The following is a 20939-nucleotide window of genomic DNA, read 5'->3' as shown; positions in this document are numbered from 1 at the left end:
CACACTTTTCAGAAGGATGGTTTAGTTTTTGCATTCTAGTAATCGTTTATTTTTTTTCTCTAAATTTCAATATTTTGCTTTGGTCATTACTTTTGGCCCATTTAGTCTGCCCAGTAAGGTGGTTAGGGTTGTAACTGACCCCCTGTGCAGGTTATCCTTCTTACCCTCCCCTGTGCTTCCTGGAATCACATAAGAATAGCCATACTGGGTCAAATCAATGGTCCATCTAGCCCAGTATTCCAACAGTGGTCGAGGCAAGTCACAAGTACCTGGGAGAAACCCAAATAGTTGTTACCAATCCCAGGGCAAGCAGTAGCTCCCCACATCTGTTTGTGCAGCGCTGTGTACGCCTTGTAGCGCTATAGAAATGCTAAATAGTAGTAGTAGTAGTAATCTGTCTCTGTAGCAGACTATGGCCTTTTCCTCCAGGAACTTGTCCAAATCTTTTTTTAAACCCAGATACGCTAACTGTTGTTACCACATCCTCCGGCAAAGAGTTCCAGAGCTTAACTATCCTTTGAGTGAAAAAATATTTCCTCCTATTTGTTTTAAAAGTATTTTCATGTAACTTCCTTGAGTATCCTCTAGTCTTTGTTATTTTGGAACAAGTAAAAAATCAATTCACTTCTTGTTCTATGCCACTCAAGATTCTGTAGACCTCAATCACATCTCCCCTCATCCTTCTCTTTTCCAAGCTAAAGAGCCCTAACCTCTTTAGCCTTTCCTTATATGAGAAGAGTTTTATCCACTTTTTCAATTTTGGTCGTTCTTCTTTTAAATTTTTCTAATTCTGCTATATCTTTTTTTGAGATATGGCGACCAGAACTGAACGCAATACTCAAGGTGAGGTTGCACCATGGAGCAGTTCAGAGGCATTATAGTATTTTTGGTCTTATTTACCATCATTTTTCTAATAATTCCTATCATCCTGTTTACGTTTTTGGCCACTGCTGCACACTGAGCAGAAGATTTCAGCAAATTACCTACAACAACATCTAGATCTTTTTCTTGGGTGCTGACTCCCAAGGTGGACCCTAGCATTAGGTAACTATGATTCAGATTATTTTTTCCAATGTGCATCTCTTTGCATTTGTCCACATTAAATTTTATATGCCTTTTCGATGCCCAGTCTTCCAATTTCCCAAGGTCTTCCTGCAATTTTTTTACAGTCTGAATGTGTTTTAACAACCTTGAATAGTTTTGTGTTATCTGCAGATTTAATCACTTCGCTCATCGTTCTGATTTCCGTTTCATTTATTAATATGTTAAATAGCACCAATCCCAGTACTTATCCCTGCGGCACTACACTATTCACCCTCCTCCATTGAGAGAAATTACGATTTAACCCTACCCTCTGTTTTCTGTCTAATAACCAATTCCTAATCCACACTAGAACATTGCCTTCTATCTGATGACTCTTTAATTTTTTCAAGAGTCTCTCAAAAGCTTTCTGAAAATCTAGATACACTACGAGGCATATTTTCAAAGCACTTAGCCTTCCAAAGTTCCATAGGTTTCTATGGAACTTTGGAAGGCTAAGTGCTTTGAAAATATGCCTCCAAGTCAACCGGCTCACCTTTATTCACATGTTTATTCATGCCGTCAAAGAAATGAAGCAAATTGGTGAGGCAAGACTTCCCTTGACTGAACCCATACTGACTGTATCCCATTAAATCATGTTTGTTTATGTGTTCCGTAATTTTATTCTTTATAATAATTTCCACTATTTTACCCAGCACTAACGTCATAAATAAGTTATTTTACTGTTTTTCAGCTGAAGTGCCCAATGCTTGATTTACATCATTTTGGCATTATAAAAGGTCCATTCTGTTTATACCGTACCTTTTTGAATTCCATCAACATTTTTGTCTCTACTACTGCCACTTCTGGTTGGGCATTCGTCACAATTTAAACGAGCTACAGTTTGAAAACTTGGTCATGTGCTTGTCAACCAAATTTTACTGTTCAAAAGTGTAGAGTGATGCATTTGGGTTGCCGAAATCCAAAGGAGTGGTATATATTATGGAGTGAAACTCTTGAGGCATAAAACAGGAGAAAAACCTTGGGGTGCTGTATTGCAGCCTGCTCACTTGATCACCATAGACTGCTCACAGAATATAATACTACAGATTCTTTTGGATTCGTATAGGGTAAATGAAATTCTTTATTAGTACTTTAAATGGAGAGTGTATGTCATTATTGTTACTGCATCACAATGATTAAGAAATATATACACTGACTAAGTCAGATTAGGAGATATACACACTGATCAAACCAAGATAAAGCTATAAAACATATATATATACATATATACACAACATCACTGGTCAGGAATTTCAGGCCCTTATCAGCTGGGGGGCCCGTTGTAGTGAAAGCCCGAAGTCTCCATATGACCAGGAACAAGTCTTTTCTGCACGATGCGTCCATCCACAGAATGAGCTCCAAAGCTCTGCTGCAAAAAGCCCCCTTTTTTTTTATTAAGCTAAAACTTATCCAGGAATGTACATGAGGTTTCAGTCATGTGCTCTCAGTTCAGGTAAACAAACCACTGGCCAGGTGGCTTATCTCCCGAACCTCAAGCATACCCTACCTCCCTCCTGCACAAGCTGGCTTCAGAGGCATTCCAATCTGTTCTTGAGATGTGCCTTATCTCATACATTGTTCTTGAGATGTGCTTTATCTTATACATTGTTCTTGAGTGTGCCTGATCTCATACGTTGTTCTTGAGATGTGCCTTACATTCCAGCCTGTTCTTTGAGATATACAAGGAAAGTCACTTTTGATCAAAGACAGAAGATTTTAAAAATGTATTATCAATTAAAGCAAGACTGAAAAGCAATCCTTAATATTTTTCATCACAGGTGCTCATGCCTGATGAGCACAAGGTATTGAAACATAGTATTAGGGCAGTGACTAGAGCCAGATGAATGCAAAATATATAAAGAGGAGCATACATAGCAAACTTACTATACTACTTTTAGGGGTGGGCAGTTACTGCACTATTAATGTGATACATTTTTATTTATTTATTATTTTTTTTTAAAAACTATGATTACATTTTTTAATCATGATCAAAATTTTTAACTCCTGTCTGTTGCCCAGCATCACTTTCTCTACCCTGCCCCTTTCCTATTTCATGTTGGCATAATAGGTGTCAGTTGCAGTTAGCATGTGGGAATCGCTGCCAGAGACCCTATGATAAGCCAGATAAATGTTAAGATAAATGTTGGGGGAGGGGGAATGCTGGACTTGTGAACTGGGGGAGGGGTTCAGCAGTAGGAGAGGAGAGAAATGGGTGTCTGTGTGACAGGGGTAACAGGTTTAGCAGCAGAAGGGGAGCTGAAGGGTAAGAATGCAGCAGGAAAGGATAAGGGTATGTACCTGTATGGAGGAGAAGGGGAGCAATGTGCTGCGGGAAGGAAGTGTGTCTATGTAACTTTTCTACAGAGGGAATGTGGAACTAGAAATGGCTGTGAAACATTTTGCAAAAAGGTGGTCACATAAGACCCACCTTTATCGGCCTTATCGGAAACTGCGCCACTCGAGTTTTACATAGCTGGTCACAGTGAAGATTATTTGGATTTGAACAATACATTGTTGTATCTGACCTTTATGATCATGAAAGAAGATGGAACAATAGAACAGACATTAAAGGGGTGGCCAAAGTGGCGCTAGTAAATTACCCCAATAGCCTTCTTCTTCAGCCTGTTGGATGTCACATTTGGAGACGGGCTCATCAGTCAGAGCAACAACTGCTACCCTTATAGAGCCCTCAGTTACAGTGAAGGACACAAGTGAGCTGTTTTATAAAGACTCAGCCAGGAGCCACGAGTTGACAGGCTCTCTGGAGCTTACAGTGCTGGTTTCAATGAAAGGGCTTACTTTACAGCTAGTAACCAGAAGGTAGCATTACTGGATCATTTACACGCAATCTGTTTTCCTAAGAAAAACTTCTGATCAACAGGGTAGATGTAGTTTCATCGCATGCCCCCTAGTCCTAGTATTTTTGGAAAGCGTGAACAGACGCTTCACATCCACCTGTTCCACTCCACTCATTATTTTATATACCTCTATCATGTCTCCCCTCAGCTGTCTCTTCTCCAAGCTGAAAAGCCCTAGCCTCTTTAGTCTTGCCTCATAGAGAAGTCGTCGCAACCCTGCTATCATTTATGACGCCCTAAATGTGACAGTGATGTGAGTAACACAGTATTCTGCAAGTTACTTGTGTAAGTGGGAACCTCAGCTGTGCCCCACCCATGCTGTGCCCCCCATATGTGCTCCCCTTCCAAATACGCGCTGTGCAAGTTGGGCACATTTTAATAGAACAGCGCTTAGGCAGAATATTTGCATTTAAATGCATATACACTTTTACACACACAACGCTCATGCAAATGTTAGCACTCAGTTTATAGAGTTGCCTTTTACACATGTACTCTTGTATTTTACAAAATATGCCTGCACATCAGAACTGCCTCTGTGCTATCAGGAATATCTGCACCCTGTGTACCTATAAATACGTATCTCATTGTGGGTGTGCTTACTTATGTGTGCTTACGACAATGCAATTTTATAAGAGCTCTTTTCCACATGTAGAAATAATATTATACTATTATCCCCCATTGTCTTTTATATGTACTAAAACAATGTATGATAGAGAATTTTCAGTTATTTAACCTTTATTAATCTTTTAAAGATTCACACAATAATGTGATAATACATCTCACATTAGAAAATAAGGTAAATTCCTTACAAAAAGTAACATAAAGCAGCAATTAACAATGATAGAGAATTTTCAAAGTGTATTTGCATACTCTGGTTGAATCTAGGTTAAAATAGAAGGAATTATCTATTTCTGACATAGCAAACACCAGTTTTACTTATTTATTGGCTGCATGTCCAAAAATACATTTTTTTTTTAAATTGCACTGCAGATGTATTTTTATCTTCGTTAAAATGTATAAAATATTTTTGGTTTTCTATAGATTCACCAAGAATGTTTATTCTTCCATTCTAGGCAAAGGACAATTTTGAAAAGGAACAGAGGAGTAGAGAGCAAAAGCGCTTGCGAGGTGAAGATACATGGATGCTGGAGGATGTGAATGAACGTCTGGAACAATTGGATCAGGTACTTGTCCAATGAATTGATAGTTTCTGTTCCTTATGTAATGAATGATATTCTCACATGGAAGGTTTCTTTTTTTGTTTTTTTCCACCATTTCCAAATATTTTATTAATTTCCAAGAATACAAATAACAGGAAAACAATGACGGAAAAACATAGGAAGCAATAAACACAACAGGTGGGAAACGAAAAAGAGAAAGGAAAGAAGAGAAAAAAGGAGGGGAAAGCATCCAGGTGTTTAACAAATAAGTCCTTTGTACTGGTTTACGGTGTGGCCTGAATAGTTTGGAGGTAGTTGTCCAAAATAGACCAAATTGTTTTCTTAGATACTATCAACCGACTTTTCGCAGCCATGGCGAGCTCAAACTTCTGATGCTGCAGGACTGTATTCCACCAGAAGTGAATATTCAGCAAAATGGAAGGTTTCTTTCCTTTAAGAGATGTGTACCAAATCTTGGTTAAGGGTGCCTCGTGTAAGTGTGTTTTCAGTTGCCAATTTTTGGTTAGTTTTATAGACAAGTGGGTACCTGGTAGTGTAAGTGGCAGAAAATGTGCCTTTAATATTCAATTTATTTGATAGTTTTTTTATATAAGTAAAAGTCTAAGTGTATTGCAATGATAAATGCAGGCTTGTACGTTTACACCTGTCAGGGAGCATATGTAAATATCTGCACTTATAATTTTCAAGTACATGCATAGACTAGTATATTTTATAGTCTGTGCATACAAGTGCACTCTACCGTTATTCCACCTCTGTATACACTTAGTGGCAAAGTACGTGTCATCATGTGAATGAATAAATAAATGTAAGTTTTATGCTGGTTGGAATTTTAGAAGAGGCCATTTATATGTGTATGGGGCCCCATATACAAGAAAATGACTGTAAAATTACCCCTCTGTATCTGTGGGATTGCTCTAAGTCATAAAGCGACTGACTTTTCCATTTCTTAGAAGCTTCACAACAAGCCCTCAGATTTATTTTACAGTAGTAGCATTTGGAAATTGACAGTTCAGGGTGACAAGGTTGAGGACACCAACATAGCTCTCCTGTAGGGTGCTGAGTCTAAAGCAGAGCAAGTTTCCCTGTCCATCAGAGTAAAGCTCCCTTTCCCTTGTGTGTTCTCTGTAACACTTAACTATTCTTAGTCTCAGCTTATGTAGGGCCCTAAAAGAAACAGGTGTTCACATTTTTATGAGGTGTCAAGTATTACCACAATAGATTCTCTGCCTTAATTGGTCTCAAGAGTTCTCCCTCTAGAGCTCTCCCTCTGTGTGATCAACCACTGCCTATGGTGCAGTCGTTCCATTCCTTACCCAGCAAACACAGGTATGGGAGTCACCCATTCTAGAGTTTTTCTTCAAGTGGTTTCAGTAACTAATTCTAGGTTGTTTCCTAAAGGAATTTTGGGTATTAACTTCAGTATTACGTGTGAATACAACCAAGTACTAGTAGAACTCAGTCGTGATTTTCTTTAGTAATGAGAACAGGGAGCAAAACGAGATTAGTTAATATAGGTCTTAATATTGAGGTAACTAATCCAGGCGTTGGAGCTGTGTTGTGTATATAAAGAGGTTTTTGGATGAATATTACTCAAGCAAGCTGTTAAGGTTTCCCATGGCCATTGGCTACTGGGTTTTTGCTGCTCGATTCTGAGTTTGGAGGTTCCGAGCTACTGTCTAGTTCTGATGCAGTTCACATAGAGGCACCCTTTAAACTACAATCTTTAAGCTGCATCTTTAAACTACAATTTACACTGAGCATCCTGTCTAGTGATTTGTAGCACAGCAGGAAAGATTAATTGTGTTGCAGAGAGCCAATTTTGAATTTAATAATTTAACAAAGCTTTCCTGTTTACAAATAACTTATTTTATATAGGAGCACTCTGGGAAGAAGAAGAAGAATTTTAAAAAATCTAAGAAGGAAAAGAAGAAAAAAAGTAAGAAAATGAAGCTTAAGAAAAATGAAGAATCGTGCGATAGTTCATCGGTATGTAATTGTTTGAACGTCTGATACTGCATATTTTATTGAAACAGGTTTTTTTTTAATAACAGAAACGTGTGTCAAATAAACATCAAAGGCCTATATAGTCTGCCCATATTTTTCTAGAATCTTCTCTACCACAGACCCTGCTTGATTCTCTTTTTGGAGTACTTAAGGGAAGCATGACAGATATGGACAAAAGCTGCACTGTAAGGACATTAGAAAGAAACTTAAAGAAAATAAATAACATAGAGAATTAGGAGGATTTTGCTATAAGTACTTGTACTTGTAAATCTGTGGTAATTGTTTATGACACTGGAAAGCTAAATCCACAGAAAGGAAAAGAAAAACAATATAAAAAAAATACTGGAAAGGTTGTAACCACATCAGGGATGACATTCTGCATACAACCAGCACACATGTGGTACAGGGATAAGAGTGTTGTACTAATAGTATATAAAATCTGAAAGTGTTTCTCATTCATGTGCTACACAGCATCTGCCTTACCAGCATGCAAGCAGGCACATCGTCTGAAAGCAAACCTGCATACATATACGCAAGCCACCATGCTGGACAACGGTACACAAAATACCAACAGGTTGTCTGTTGAGGACTGCCATATTTTATGTTTTAATGCTTCTTGTATGGATTTTCTATAATAGAGATTTTTTTTTTGTATTTGAGATGACACCTTTTTCCCATAGAATAATTTTGGATTGATAATTAAGGGATATTTTACTTGCATGTTCTACATGTAAGTCAACATCTGGCCCTTTCTTTCTACTTGCTGATAATAAATTTACAAATGCCTGGAGCCTGTGTCTAAGACAGTCAATTTGTAGAACTGTTTTTAGAAATCTGAAATAGATGAAATATTTTTTTGGTTTTATTAAGAGTGAATGCTTTGCTAATTGTCTTGTGTAATGATAACCTTGTAAAATGGTTAAGCATTTTAGTTATTTAAGTTGCTAATTAATCATTTTGTGGATTTTATTCAAAGCATTTAAACACCTAACTTTGGTTGTTTGTTGCTAAACCACCAGAGCTATCCATTTTTTAAACTGGGGCATGATTGTGGGTGGGGCTAAAAGTTATCTATTGAATGATAAATATATAACGTAACCATGCAAATGGCAATGTACAAGTTTAAAGTTATGTTGGCATTTTCAGCATTTCCATTTGACAGACAGCTTTGTGGAGAGCACATTTAAAGTTAATTGGATAAATTATTTGTTTTACTTTGTGGATCATTTATTAATAACACAAAGTAATGCCATTAATGCCATTAATGACCCATTGCATAAAAATAAGCCCTGTGACAAATAAGGCAAGTTAATGCCATTAATATGTGTTAACTGTTAGTAAATAATCCCTTTATATATTTGGTGGCTGGCTGAATATTTACTTCTTTGGTATTGCTTACGTAGGAGAGTACCTTTAATTCAAAGACTCATTAGCTGAAAAAGTTTCTCTCTCTAGGCCTGTGTTCCATTATTCTAAAAATATTCTGTCATCTGAAAAGTCTTTTATATGAAAACTCCTGCTATCAGAACACATTTGTAACAGAAAAAACATTGTTAAAAATGTGAATGTTTCTTTCCTTACGCCTTTCCTTCTGTTTTGCGCATGCTAAAGCTAGTAGCTTCCAGTGAGGTATTCTTATAAGTTATAACTATAAGAGGGACCTGACTTTAATATACCAAGCAGCAGGACTGCTTGGCTTAGTTTGTGTCTTTCTCATCCTGAAAAACTGTGTGACACTGTATTTATACATTTAGGACAGTATCACTTTTATAAACCCAGGACAGAATTTGGCATCCTTAACTTTAAGAAGTTAGTTTCTCATGTGAATGAGGCTATCTCAGCATCATAATGCAATATATTGTATTGCTTTCTATTTTGGGAGAGAAGTTGAAATCACTGTGCTAAAATTCATTTTAATGGTGAGGACAGTCCTGTTCTAGTTGACAAAAATCACACTCAGAAGACCAGATTTAATAAGACTTTTCCTATTTTGTGACTATAGGGAGAAATGGAAAACAATCTTTGAATGTTTTGTGCAATTTCTGTAGGATTCGGAAGATGAGTGGGTTGAGTCTACTTTAGAGACACATAACGCAGGAAAGGCTTGGAAAGTTAAAGAGCAGCAGCAGTTAGAAGAGAAAGAGGATTCTTCAGATGTTAAGGTAAGGATTATTTGGACATGAGCTAAGCCCAGGACTCTTCTAAAATAATATTTTCAGTTGAAATTAAATGTATGTTATAATTTTTAAGAACTGGAACGAGATACCAGGAAATGTGGTGGAGGAATTTGCTTTTAATTTTTCCTTTCTTGTTGTAAATAGGTAAATCTCATATGATACGTTATCTAGGGCACTGTGGAGCAGTGGCATATCCATTTAAGGTGCATGTGTTGCATACGCACACCCCTGTCAGTCTTTCCCTTCTGCCTCCTGCTGCATCTCTCCATTCCTTTCCCGGACCTACAAAGCTCTTACAATTTCCTCCCTCCCCCATGTCTTAAAATCACCTCCAGTCTTGGTCCGGCCAGCGCCAGCGGCACTCATAGGATGCCTGTGGCCTGCACCAGGGCTTTCTCTCTGAATTGTCCTACCCCTTCTGATGCAACTTCTTGTTTTCGGAAAGATGGCACAGTTCAGAGAGAGTCTCGGTACAGGCCGCAGGCATCCTATGAGTGGCGCTGCCCGGGCAAAGACTTGAGGTAATTTTAAGGTATGAACGGGGGGAGGGTGGCATGAGACACAACTCTTATTCAAAGTCCCTGGCTAGCCACTGTTGTGGAGAGCAGTGCTGTGGCTGCATAAAGCATGTGACCCCCGAGGCCTACCTTTAATCTATGCCACTGCTCCTGACCTTCCTACAGGGTTTGGCTGTGATGCTGCTGTTATCCCCAGACCTTCCATGTATCCTGCTAGGCCTAGCTATAGTGTGAGCTGGAGGTAAATGGGAGTTGGAATCAGACACAGTGCAGCACAGTATGGTAACACTGGTTTAAATAAAAGTACCATTACCGTTCAACTGGGGTCTGTGTTTGATTCCAGCTCCCATTTACCTCTGGCTTGTGCTTCATTGTTGGGATTTGCCTCTGTGTTTTTGACGTTTTGGACTCGCTTCTAACTATAGTGTGGGCAGGATGCTTAGGCCAATGATGTGTTTTTTTTTTTTTTGGCCTGGTTGCAAACTCATATGTGGATTTTGTTACCCCATTTGGGATCATGACCTGCAATTTGGATAGCACTAATCTAGAGCAGCTGGCTGAAAACCAGGGAAGCAAGGGTTCAGATCCCACTGATGTTCTTGTGGTCTTGGGCAAGTCACTTCACCTTCCTTTGCCTCAGGTACACACTTAGGGTGGGACTCTGTATAGGTCACCCAAAGTTAGGTTTTCAATTTTCCATGCAGATTTAGTAATTGGGTAAATTGATAATAATTGGTGTTAACAAGCAGTTAATTGTCAGTCATTTAGAGTTGTGTGGACCAGCCCTACACCCTATCCTAAAACATGCGCACCTAATTTTCATAGGACAGAACTCCAAAGGGGGCATGGATGGGTCAGGGCCATTTCCAGAATTTATTCATAGCAGTATAGAATATCTGCATTTCCACGCCTGTCAGTTGGATGTGAGCATTTACACCAGCCTTTGACAGGTGTAAACGCTTCCGCTCAAGATTAGGTGTGAAATGCGCATTAATCTAATCTAATATTTTATAAAAGTCATTCCACATGGAATGGCCTTTATAGAATTTGTGCTCAGAATGGATCATCCCAGCGCCTAACTTTGGTGACCTGTGTAGGTTTCCCCGGTTAGATTGTAAGTCCTCTGAGGACAGGGAAATAACTACTGTTCCTAAATGTAGCTCACCTTGAGCTATTACTGAAACGGTGTTAATACATTTTAAAAAAATTGCCCTAGGATAGCAGTATGTACTGGACTTGTTGGCTTGGTTATTGATACCAATACCTTAATATTTCACCATATATCCCCTAAAATAAAGCACGAATGTGTATGTGACCAAGTGAAGCGAGTTAAGATCTGAATGTTGTGGAATGTTTGGTACATGATGCATAAGGATTCAACCTTGCTACTGCTGCTGGAGCTGTATATTCAATTTCATATACACTTTCTGTTTTTGGACCTCCAAGAATAACTTAAATGTCTAATTTTGTGGTAGATTAACATAAATATTAGACATAAAGTTAAGGAGTCTCTCTCTCTGTTATCTCGATTGGTTAGATGGCATTGTAGAGCATTCTTGATTAATTAGATGTAATGGTTTCTGCTTTAATGCACTGAGTGAACGGGCAGGTTAGCGACATTGCCCCTGGTTTACACAGACATTGACTTTGTTACCAGCGTATTTCAGAACTGTTTCGGTGAAGGCATTTTCATATTGCCATCCATATACTGAAAAAAGCCAGATCTGAGTGTTCACTTGATTCGCTTGACTAATAGAATAGATGCTGAATGCTTTTTTCCTAAGAAAAATGACATTGCCAGAAGCTAACAGCTAGAGTTACTAACATGCTAGCACCATTAATGTATTTACCGCAGGTCCCTTTTTATGTGATGGGACCTAGTTACTAAGAATGCTAGCTAGCCACCCCTAGCTGTCTGTTCGTCTGTCCAATTTAGATTGTAAGCTCTGTTGAGCAGGGACTGTCTTTTTCATGTTAATTTGTACAGCGCTGCATAAGTCTAGTAGCGCTATAGAAATGTTTAATAGTAGTAGTAGTAGTAGAATGCTTATAAATGGTGACAGTGTGCATTAGTAACGCTAGCAAAAGCATTCTGTTGTATGTTACAATTTCTTTGTAAAAATATGACAGGCAAGTCTTTCTAGAATTTTGCAGAGAGCAGAGGCAGTGCTGTGCCTTGCTATGTAGAGTTTCAAGTTTCACATTTATTTATAATTTACTACCCTACCTATTAGACAAGCCATCTGAACAGCTTACAGGGTAATGAAAAGAACTGCATAAGATAAATGATTAGCAAGACAAGAGAAGGGAAGAAGGGAGAACTACAATATTGATGATAGGACAAGGGGAAAGGGAAATATATAGAAGGTTCATTAATTATGTCATCAAGAGCTGCCACAAGAAGAGCGGTCAGGCTCAGCAGTAGGCATCTTCAAAGAGGAAAGTTTTAAAATCAGCTTTAAAACATTCTAGGGATGTCTGTAATCTAAGATGCTCTGGCAGCATGCTCCAGAGTTCAGGTCCTGGTAATGAAAAGGTTCTAAACTTCAAAAAAACTAACTTTGGGAATGTCTGGAAGAAATTGGAAAGGAACTATTGTAAGGGCAACCAACCTTTTTGTAAGGAAGTAAATAAAAGGGAGAGGAAAAGGAGGCAACTTTGGTTCTCAAAAGTAGTAGCTGAAAATGTAAGGAAAAAGAGGTTAGCCTTTATAAACTACAAGAGATCGCAGAAAGAAGAAAACAGGTGACAATATCTGGAAAAGCTAAGAGAAACTGATAGAGTAGTCAGGAGAGCAAAGGTGCAAATGGAAGAAAAAAAAATAGCCAATACGTTAAAATGGGGGGCAAGACAGTTTTTAGATATGCTAGTGATAGGAGGAAGTGCAAAAGTGGCACTGTGAAACTCCAAGGTGAAAGGGAGGAATATGTAGAAGCTGATAAAGATAAGGCGGAATTATGTATCAAATTTTTCTGTTCTGCCTTCATAGCTGAAGGGTCGGGAGCAGGACCGCAGAAGACAAACACAAATAGGAATGTAGATGTGGTAGTCCCTGAACGATTTTCAGAGGATTCGGTTCGTGAAGTGGTAGTTAAATTAAAGGTGGACAAAGCGATGGGGCCGGATGGCATATATCCGAGGGTACTGAAGGAACTTAGAGAAGGTCTAGCAGCTGCACTGGCTGCCTTTTCAGTGCTTCAGGAATGATCCTGAAGGAGTGAAGAAGAGCAGATGTGGTCTCTCCACAAAAGTGGAAGTAAGGAAGAGGTTGGGAACTATAGGTTGGTAAGTCTGACTTCTGTGGTAAATAAATTAATGGAAACGTTTTTAAAACAGAGAATAGAAACATTTTTGGAATTCAGGACTCGAGGCAAACATGGGTCATGTCAGACAAATCTGATTAATTTCTTTGACTAGGTGACCAGAGAGTTGGATTGAGGGAGAGTACTAGATGTGGTGTATTTAGATTTTAGCAAATCTTTTGACACAGTTCCATATAGATGACTAATAAATATACTGAGTGCCCTCACTATGGACCCTAAAGTGACAGGCTGGGTTAGGAACTGGTTGAGTGGAAGGCGACAGAGGGTAGTGGTAAATGGAGCTCTTCTGAGGAAAATAATGTTACCAGTGGTATGCAACAAGGTTCGGTTTTTGGGTCAGTTCTTTTTGATATTTTGTAATCAATATTGCTGAAGGGCTGTTGGTATGGTTTGCCTCCTTGCGTATGATACCAAAATCTGCAATAGAGTGTATACCCCTGATGGTGTAGATAACATGAGAAAGAACTTAGTGAAGCTAGGGGAATGGTTTGGAATTTGGCAGCACTGATTTAATGCTAAAAAATGCAGGATCATGCATTTGGGCTGCAAAAACCCGAGGGATTGGTACAGTTTAGGGGGTGAAGAACGTTTGTGCACGAAAGAGGAGCAGGACTTGGGTGTGATCATATGTGATGATCTTAAGGTGGCCAAACAGGTAGAAAAGGTGATGGCGAAAGCTAGAAGGATGCTTAGGTGCATAGGGAGAGGAATGGCCAGTAGGAAAAAGGAGGTGATGATGCCCCTGTATATGACTCTGGTGATACCTTATGTACAATTGTGGAGACCACACCTTCAAAAAGATATAAACAGGATGGAGGTGGTCCAGAGGGTGGCTACTAAACTGGCCAGTGGTCTTAGTCATAAAGCGTAAGAGAACAGACTTAAAGATCTCAATATGTGTACTTTGGAAGAAAAGTGGCAGAGGGGAGATATGGTAGAGACGTTTAAATACCTATGTGGCATAAATGCACAGGAGGTCAGTCTCTTTCAGTTGAAAGGAAGCTCTGGAACAAGGGGCATAGGATGAAGGTGAAAGGGAATAGACTCAGAAGTAAACTGAGGAAATACTTCTTCATGGATAGGGAGGTGAATTTGTGGAACGGTCTCCTCGTGGAAGTGGTGGAGATGAAAAGAGAGCTTTGGGACAAGTACATAGGATCTCTAAGGGAGTGATAGGGAGAGTTAATGGCATGGATGGGCAGACTGGATAGGCCATTTGGTTTTTTTTCTGCCTACGTTTCCCTATATTTCTATGAGTATTATAAACTAGTTCTCTGAAAGCAGGGACTACTAAATGATGTTTCGAGGATCTAAGTGCTTATGAGGGGATATAAGATGTCAGCAGCCATGAGAGAAAGCCAGGTTCTCCTGAGATGTGAATTTTGAAAGCTAAGAGCAGTAATTTATAAGTTTTATACAGTGGGAGAGGGAGCCAGTGAGAGGCCTTCAAAAAGGGAGCTATGTGGTTGTGTGTGTGTTTTTTTTTTTGCTTCGTTGATGGTCTTAATAGCTGTGTTTTGGACAAGCTCTGGTTCTTTTGTATAGGGATTTGCAGTAGTCAAGCTGACTCACTGGGTAGTGTATGAGGATTCCTGGTTTGATCCCCAGCTCAGGCTTTCCACAATCTGGGTAAGCTAATATTGGAGATGCTACAAAGGCAGCATTCATTGTCCCTGACTGGTGTCTTCGACATTGTTAAAAGTGCATTTTTTTGCCAGATTTGTAGTCTGTAGACTTTTTGTGGCCAAATGCAGTGTTCTGAAAGGCTCTCAATCTCAGGAAGGTGGCTGCAATGACTACACTAGGAAGAGGGTCAATTGAAATAGGAATAAAATTCTTGGGTACTTGCAAATGAAAGCTTAGCATGCCAGAATCTCAGGGCTGGTTGCACCTCAGCCTGAAGGAAACTTATAAGGCAGTGACTAAGTTTCTTCTCTTCCCCCCCCCCCCCCCCCCCGCTCCCTGCAAAAAATACAAAAGGAATCCTGTAGAAGTGAAATTTATATTGTTTTTGCGGCAGACTACTTATGCTTAAGCATATTTTGTGAGCCTGCAGATTTTTAAATGGTAGATACATTTACTGCATATTTTTTTAGAACAGCTAATCAATTCATTAGGACTGTGGAGTTCTTTTGGTAATTATTCAGGTGGCAATGTCTTACAAATTAATGGAAGATACATAGATGGAGATGGGATTTTATTAGCCTCAATCAGGTTCCCAATGAAACGCTGTACACATAACAAAATCAATTGCTATTGCACTTAGTGCCAGCAGCATCCTTAATGGTCCCTTATAGGCTGATTAAGGATTGGTTATCTAAATTTAGTAAATTAACTTGTCACCACTCCAGAATAGGGTTGAAACACTGGGGAGGGTTGGTATTTGAAGAAGCAGTCTACCTTTTTTGGGTCCTTGCACTTTCTTATGTATATTCATTCCTTGGATTTTCCTGTTTCTTCCTTTCACTTTTCATGGTTTGGATTTTAATTTAGCTCATGTCTTTCTCAGTAGTTAAAGGTGACTTGCATTCAGGTATACTTTGCCAATGATATAAAAACTAGTGCTTTAATTTATCTTCTCTCTCTTTCCAACTCTGCCTCTCTGTTGTATTGGTTTAGATGCACTTTCACTCCCTTATGCTATCTCCTACCAAAGTCTCAGTTTTCTTGCATAGATCTGCTGTTTCCAGCCATCTTCTAGGATTATTTCCTTTGATTCTCGTTCCTTATCTGTCTGTATTCAGTGTTTTGCTGACCCATTTGTCTCCCTTCAACCTTGCACTAATTCTCTGGATACTTCTCTCCGCTATAACTGTTCCGCTATAACTGTTCAAGTTCTATAAAGTAAGCTTCTCTCTCTTGTAAATTGCTTGTTCTGTTTCATGGTGTTTTTTCTGAACCTAGACTACTGTAACAAGTCTTATTGCTGGTTGCCCTGACCTGTCACTTCATCTACTTCAGCTGTTAGAAAACTCAGTAGCCTGTTTATACTTCCACATTCTATCCCACTAGCATGTCACTCTTTGTTCCTAGGTAATAGACATAGGTGGAAGATGCCAGTCACAATCTACAAAGTGACCCATAGAAAGAGTTTATTTTCAAATCTGACATACAGTGGTAATGACAGTGTGAACTGGACACGGACCATGGTTTGGCACCCAATGCCGCCTTCAGGGGTTCTTATCAAAAAACCAAACCAAAACAAACAGAAATTAGTATCATATATACAGTACAAAATGCATTTAAAAACACAGAAACAATATCTAATAAAATGTAATACACATAAAATAAATCAAGAGGATAAAAAACTAAACCGTAATTGTTCCTACACACTTCATTGTTTTTCAGTGAAATATGGAACAACATTCAAACCCTTCATCTTTGTTTAAATTAATTTCTGGCCTGTCTTGTTATTGACTCTCTCACACTCTGCGTTCTCATGTCCTATGTATTTTTTTTCATTCTCTGTACTAAGCAAAACATACTTTTCTATTTTTCACTTTCGGTTCTTCCCTGTGGCAAAGTCTGTTTAATCATCCTCTTCCAGAAAATCAGGTTGCCCCCCACCCCTGTCGTCTTTTTGAAATAAAACTCATTTATTTAAACTTGCCTATCCTGAATTTTAACTCCTCTACATCTAATTGTTTTCTTTTATTTGTTATGTAATTATATACTGTTTCACACTTCTTTCTTTCACTATAGTAGGGCATTCTGGTCAGGACACCATTTAAAACCAATATAATAAATGAATTGTATTGGAACATATTTTCACATTTGTTTTATTTTTCATCTATATTATTAAGATTCTTTTAATAACTTTGTTGCTCATAATGTGGGCAGACATGACTACCTGTCTTGCTTTTCCAGAATCAATAATAAGTCAGGTTTTGGAAATGTAATGCCACAACTTTATTTTCAGCATGCATTCACTCCTTGGCCATCAGAGCCATAAAACTGGCCTATTTCAAGAAATCCCCCTTGTGAGTCTCCTATTAAGAAGGTCTGATGGGAAAGTAAAGGCATATAAATTAAATTATACAGAACAAGCTGTTCAGCAAGCATCCTGACTGATAAGTCAATGTGCTGTATAGAACCCTAAAAGAAACAGCCAAATAGGCTCCTTCAAACCATGTGTAGCAGTGTTGGGATGTTCAAAGGGCTTCTCAGTCAAGAAGCAAGGGAACTCCAGTCCATTGCACCCATAATGAATGTCTAGTATACCTCTTGGCCCTTGCATCCTGAAAAGGTCAGTCTCCTCCTTGTTGGGTGCTCTATCAGCCCTTTGCCTAACCAAACTGGGGTTACATAACACACACATAGGTACCCAATCACAACATGTACTGAATTCCACGAACCCAAACAAAACACTACTAGCTAAAACACCTGGTGAGTCCAGTGCTTTTCAGCACCCTCAATAACCACAGCAAGCCAGTGGTAGGAGCTTCTGTTTTCCAACTGTATATGTTTATAGGCTAAAGGGGTCTGTAGTAATAGTAATCATCAGTAGGAGGATTGGCGCTACAGTGCAGCCTTACTTCAGTAAGAGAAAATCCTAAGTGCCCTGGACCCTCATGATGCAAGCCGGGGATACAGAAAATAAGTGTGTATCAACAGGATTAGTGTCCAAAAAAAGGGGCAAAAGAACTGCTATAAAAAATGAGTAAGATCTGCTTTATGGAGTCTAAGCCAACAAAATGAACTGTAGTAACTTGCCTGCCTCTTTAAATAGCATGGCCTCTGGCCTCATGACCCTTAGCAGGAACTTTCCACCTGAGGTTTAGATAACAAAGGAGCTAAAGATGGCGAGTAGGGCTTGCAAGAGGATGGGCATTGTGTTAATCTCAGTTTCCCCCACACCAGACCTTGGGGCATCTCTATTATTCATTTGTACAATACATATTAGATGTAGGAAGCAGTGTACAAAGGCACATAAGAGCCTGACCCTGCTACTTGGAGCTTATAGTCTAGTTAAGATACACAGATAAAAAAGAAGCAAGATGCTTTGAGTTAAGGGAGCTATGTTTGAGAAAAAAAATGAAACTGGGCAGATTATAGGTATGAAAAATGGAGGAAAGAGCAACTTTGAATCTGCAAGGGCTGAAGCTTATAAAGAGTCTTTATAGAAGAAAAAAATAACAGTGGGGTGGGTAGTGACATTCAGTGTCCTTGGATATATTTTGCTTGTTTGTATACAAAAATGATTACACTATTTAGAAATAATTTCTACATGAATTCCTTCGACAGAAATGGCAAGTCACTTTTTATTTGTTAGCTCTGTTGGAAAACTAATTATTTTGCAATTGTAAAACAATTTATTACATTATAATTATAGAAGCTATGCTGCCTAGGGTCTGTTTTTATAACCTGATCATGATCTGTGGTCACCCTAGAGGAATATGTTTGGAAAATAATCCGCACAATAGAAGAAAAAATTATTGGTTTGCTCTTTTATGTATTTTACAAGATCAAAAGAGACTTTCACTAACAGAGTCTGATTTCACTTCTATTAGTGGAATAGTTGTTCGGTGTAAAGTAACTCATGTAACCATTTTATAATAAACAGTACTGTATAGGAGAAATTAAGGAGCAATTATACAATACCTTTTAGAACATAATTCATCTATCTGGCTGTTTGTATTTAAGGAGCTTCAACTACTCCCTCCATCTCTTATGGGAGAAATGCATTTCAAGAAAGCTATAGTGGAACTGGAAAAGGTGCCGCGAAGGGGCGACTAAAATGATAGCGGGGATGGGACGACTTCCCTATGAAGAAAGACTAAGGAGGCTAGGGCTTTTCAGCTTGGAGAAGAGACAGTTGAGGGGAGACATGATAGAGGTATATAAAAAAAATTAGTGGAGTGGAACAGGTGGATGTGAAGCATTTGTTCACGCTTTCCAAGAATACTAGGACTAGGGGGCATGCGATGAAACTACAGTGTAGTAAATTTAAAAGAAATTGGAGAAAATTTTTCTTCACCCAAAGCGTAATTCAACTCTGGAATTCGTTATCGGAGAACATGGTGAAGACTTGGCAGAGTTTAAAAAGGGGTTAGACGGTTTCCTAAAGGACAAGTCCATAAAGCACTACTAAATGGACTTGGGAAAAATCCACAATTCCAGGAATAACATGTATAGAATGTTTGTACGTTTGGGAAGCTTGCCAGGTGCCCTTGACCTGGATTGGCCGCTGTCATGGACAGGATGCTGGGCTCGATGGACCCTTGGTCTTTTCCCAGTGTGGCATTACTTATGTACTTATATTATAGAAGATTCATATTAAGATGATGGCCTCTATCCCCCTAATTCTATAAATGACGTCCAAACTAAGGTGCACAATTGGGGATGTGATTATAGAATAGAGGTCAGTTATGAGCATAACATAATTAAATAGCACAAAATTGGTAGATGATTGGTGATAAATAGCAATAGTTGGCATTAATAAGCACTAATTAGTGCTAATTTGCAGTTGCACGTGTAAGAGACGTATGCTCCTATTCTAGAAATAGTTTCCCTAACTACTTTCATGTACAAATTCAAAGGGGGGGTTAATGTGGAAGTGACATGGGTGTGTCAGTGTTATAAATAGCCCCCAGATAACCTGAGAACCTATACAAAAATAGGACTCATAAAATCAGATTGATGAATCAAAGCTTAATTAAGCAATTTATTGTTTAATAAATAAATCATTCTTGCAAGGGGGGGAGGGTGTTCTGGCATCTCTGAACTTGGAGCTTGCCTCTACACACAGACACACACACACACACACTCTCTCTCTCTCTCTCTCTCTCTCTCTCTCTCTCTCTCTCTCTCTCTCCTCTATCTCTCCTCTATCTCCTCTCTCTCTCTCTCCTCTATGATTCCACAGCTTTTATAGTTACATTTAAGTGTCTGCCCCTAAGGTTTTCTCATTGGAGGTTGGTTGTCTGTCTGCTAGAGTTCTGTGTAACAACAGCTCTAAACTTCTCACCCTGTCCCCTGTGTTACTTCCTCCCGTCTCTTAGCCCTCACAGGGAGGGGGGAAACACAGGAAAAAAAATAATAAGAAAGAGAACTTAGACTCCGTTAGGCGCAACCAGTATTTACCTTTATTGGTATCTCACAGAGCCAAATACAAATACTACTACTATTTAACATTTCTATAGTGCTACAAGGCATACGCAGCACTGTACACCGTACACAAGAAAGACAATCCCTGCTCAAAGAGCTTACAATCTAGATAATAGGTCTCTCCCTGGAGCAGGTTGTCAGTCAGCAGCGCGCATCCTGAATAACGAAAAACTGCTCAGCTAACATCTTCCGGACATCACATATATACTGTTGCAAGTTACATTTCTCATAAATCATGTGATTTTCCCTAAACTGAAATCAGAAAGTAGCCTTGCCATATATGGATATTCCTGTATTATATCACTTTCTCCTGATGTGGGTTCATGTGGACAGTCGGTGGCCATTGGCTAATTAGCTACCAGTTCTGCGTGCACAGCGTGTAGTTAGGCACAGGGCATAGAACAATACCCTTGTGTCCTCTCTGTCTCTCCCCACAAATGCAACATACTGGTAGGCTCACTGGGTCCTCAGTCTGTCTCCCAGCAACTGCCAAGGTTACATCCACCCTATATGAAAAACATTACACAGCTCCAACCAATTGTTATCACTGAAGTGTCCTGAGAAAAGCACTGTATGTTGCAAAGATGCTAACTTGTTAGGCCAACTTGTGAGAAACAAACTGGGTAAAGTACAGGCCTTAGGCCTTAGTGGCAGGCCTAGCCCTTAGCAACAGGGATATACACCCCCC

The 20939-nt window shown here is 39.1% G+C and overlaps 1 protein-coding gene across 2 annotated transcripts in view; it reads left to right on the top strand.

The window, feature by feature from the left end:
- CWF19L2 (CWF19 like cell cycle control factor 2) overlaps window positions 1-20939 on the top strand; it is a 346427-nt gene that overhangs the window by 12857 nt on the left and 312631 nt on the right. For both annotated transcript variants that reach the window (XM_030200257.1, XM_030200256.1), the window contains exons 3-5: window positions 5015-5125; window positions 6998-7108; window positions 9175-9288. In XM_030200257.1, coding sequence (XP_030056117.1) covers window positions 5015-5125; window positions 6998-7108; window positions 9175-9288 — 336 coding nt within the window. The remainder of the gene's footprint in view (window positions 1-5014; window positions 5126-6997; window positions 7109-9174; window positions 9289-20939) is intronic.

The sequence above is a fragment of the Microcaecilia unicolor genome, chromosome 4 (genome assembly GCF_901765095.1).
Source record: "Microcaecilia unicolor chromosome 4, aMicUni1.1, whole genome shotgun sequence".
In the NCBI taxonomy this organism is placed as follows: Eukaryota; Metazoa; Chordata; class Amphibia; order Gymnophiona; family Siphonopidae; genus Microcaecilia; species Microcaecilia unicolor.
This window is presented reverse-complemented; position numbering and strand designations above follow the sequence as displayed.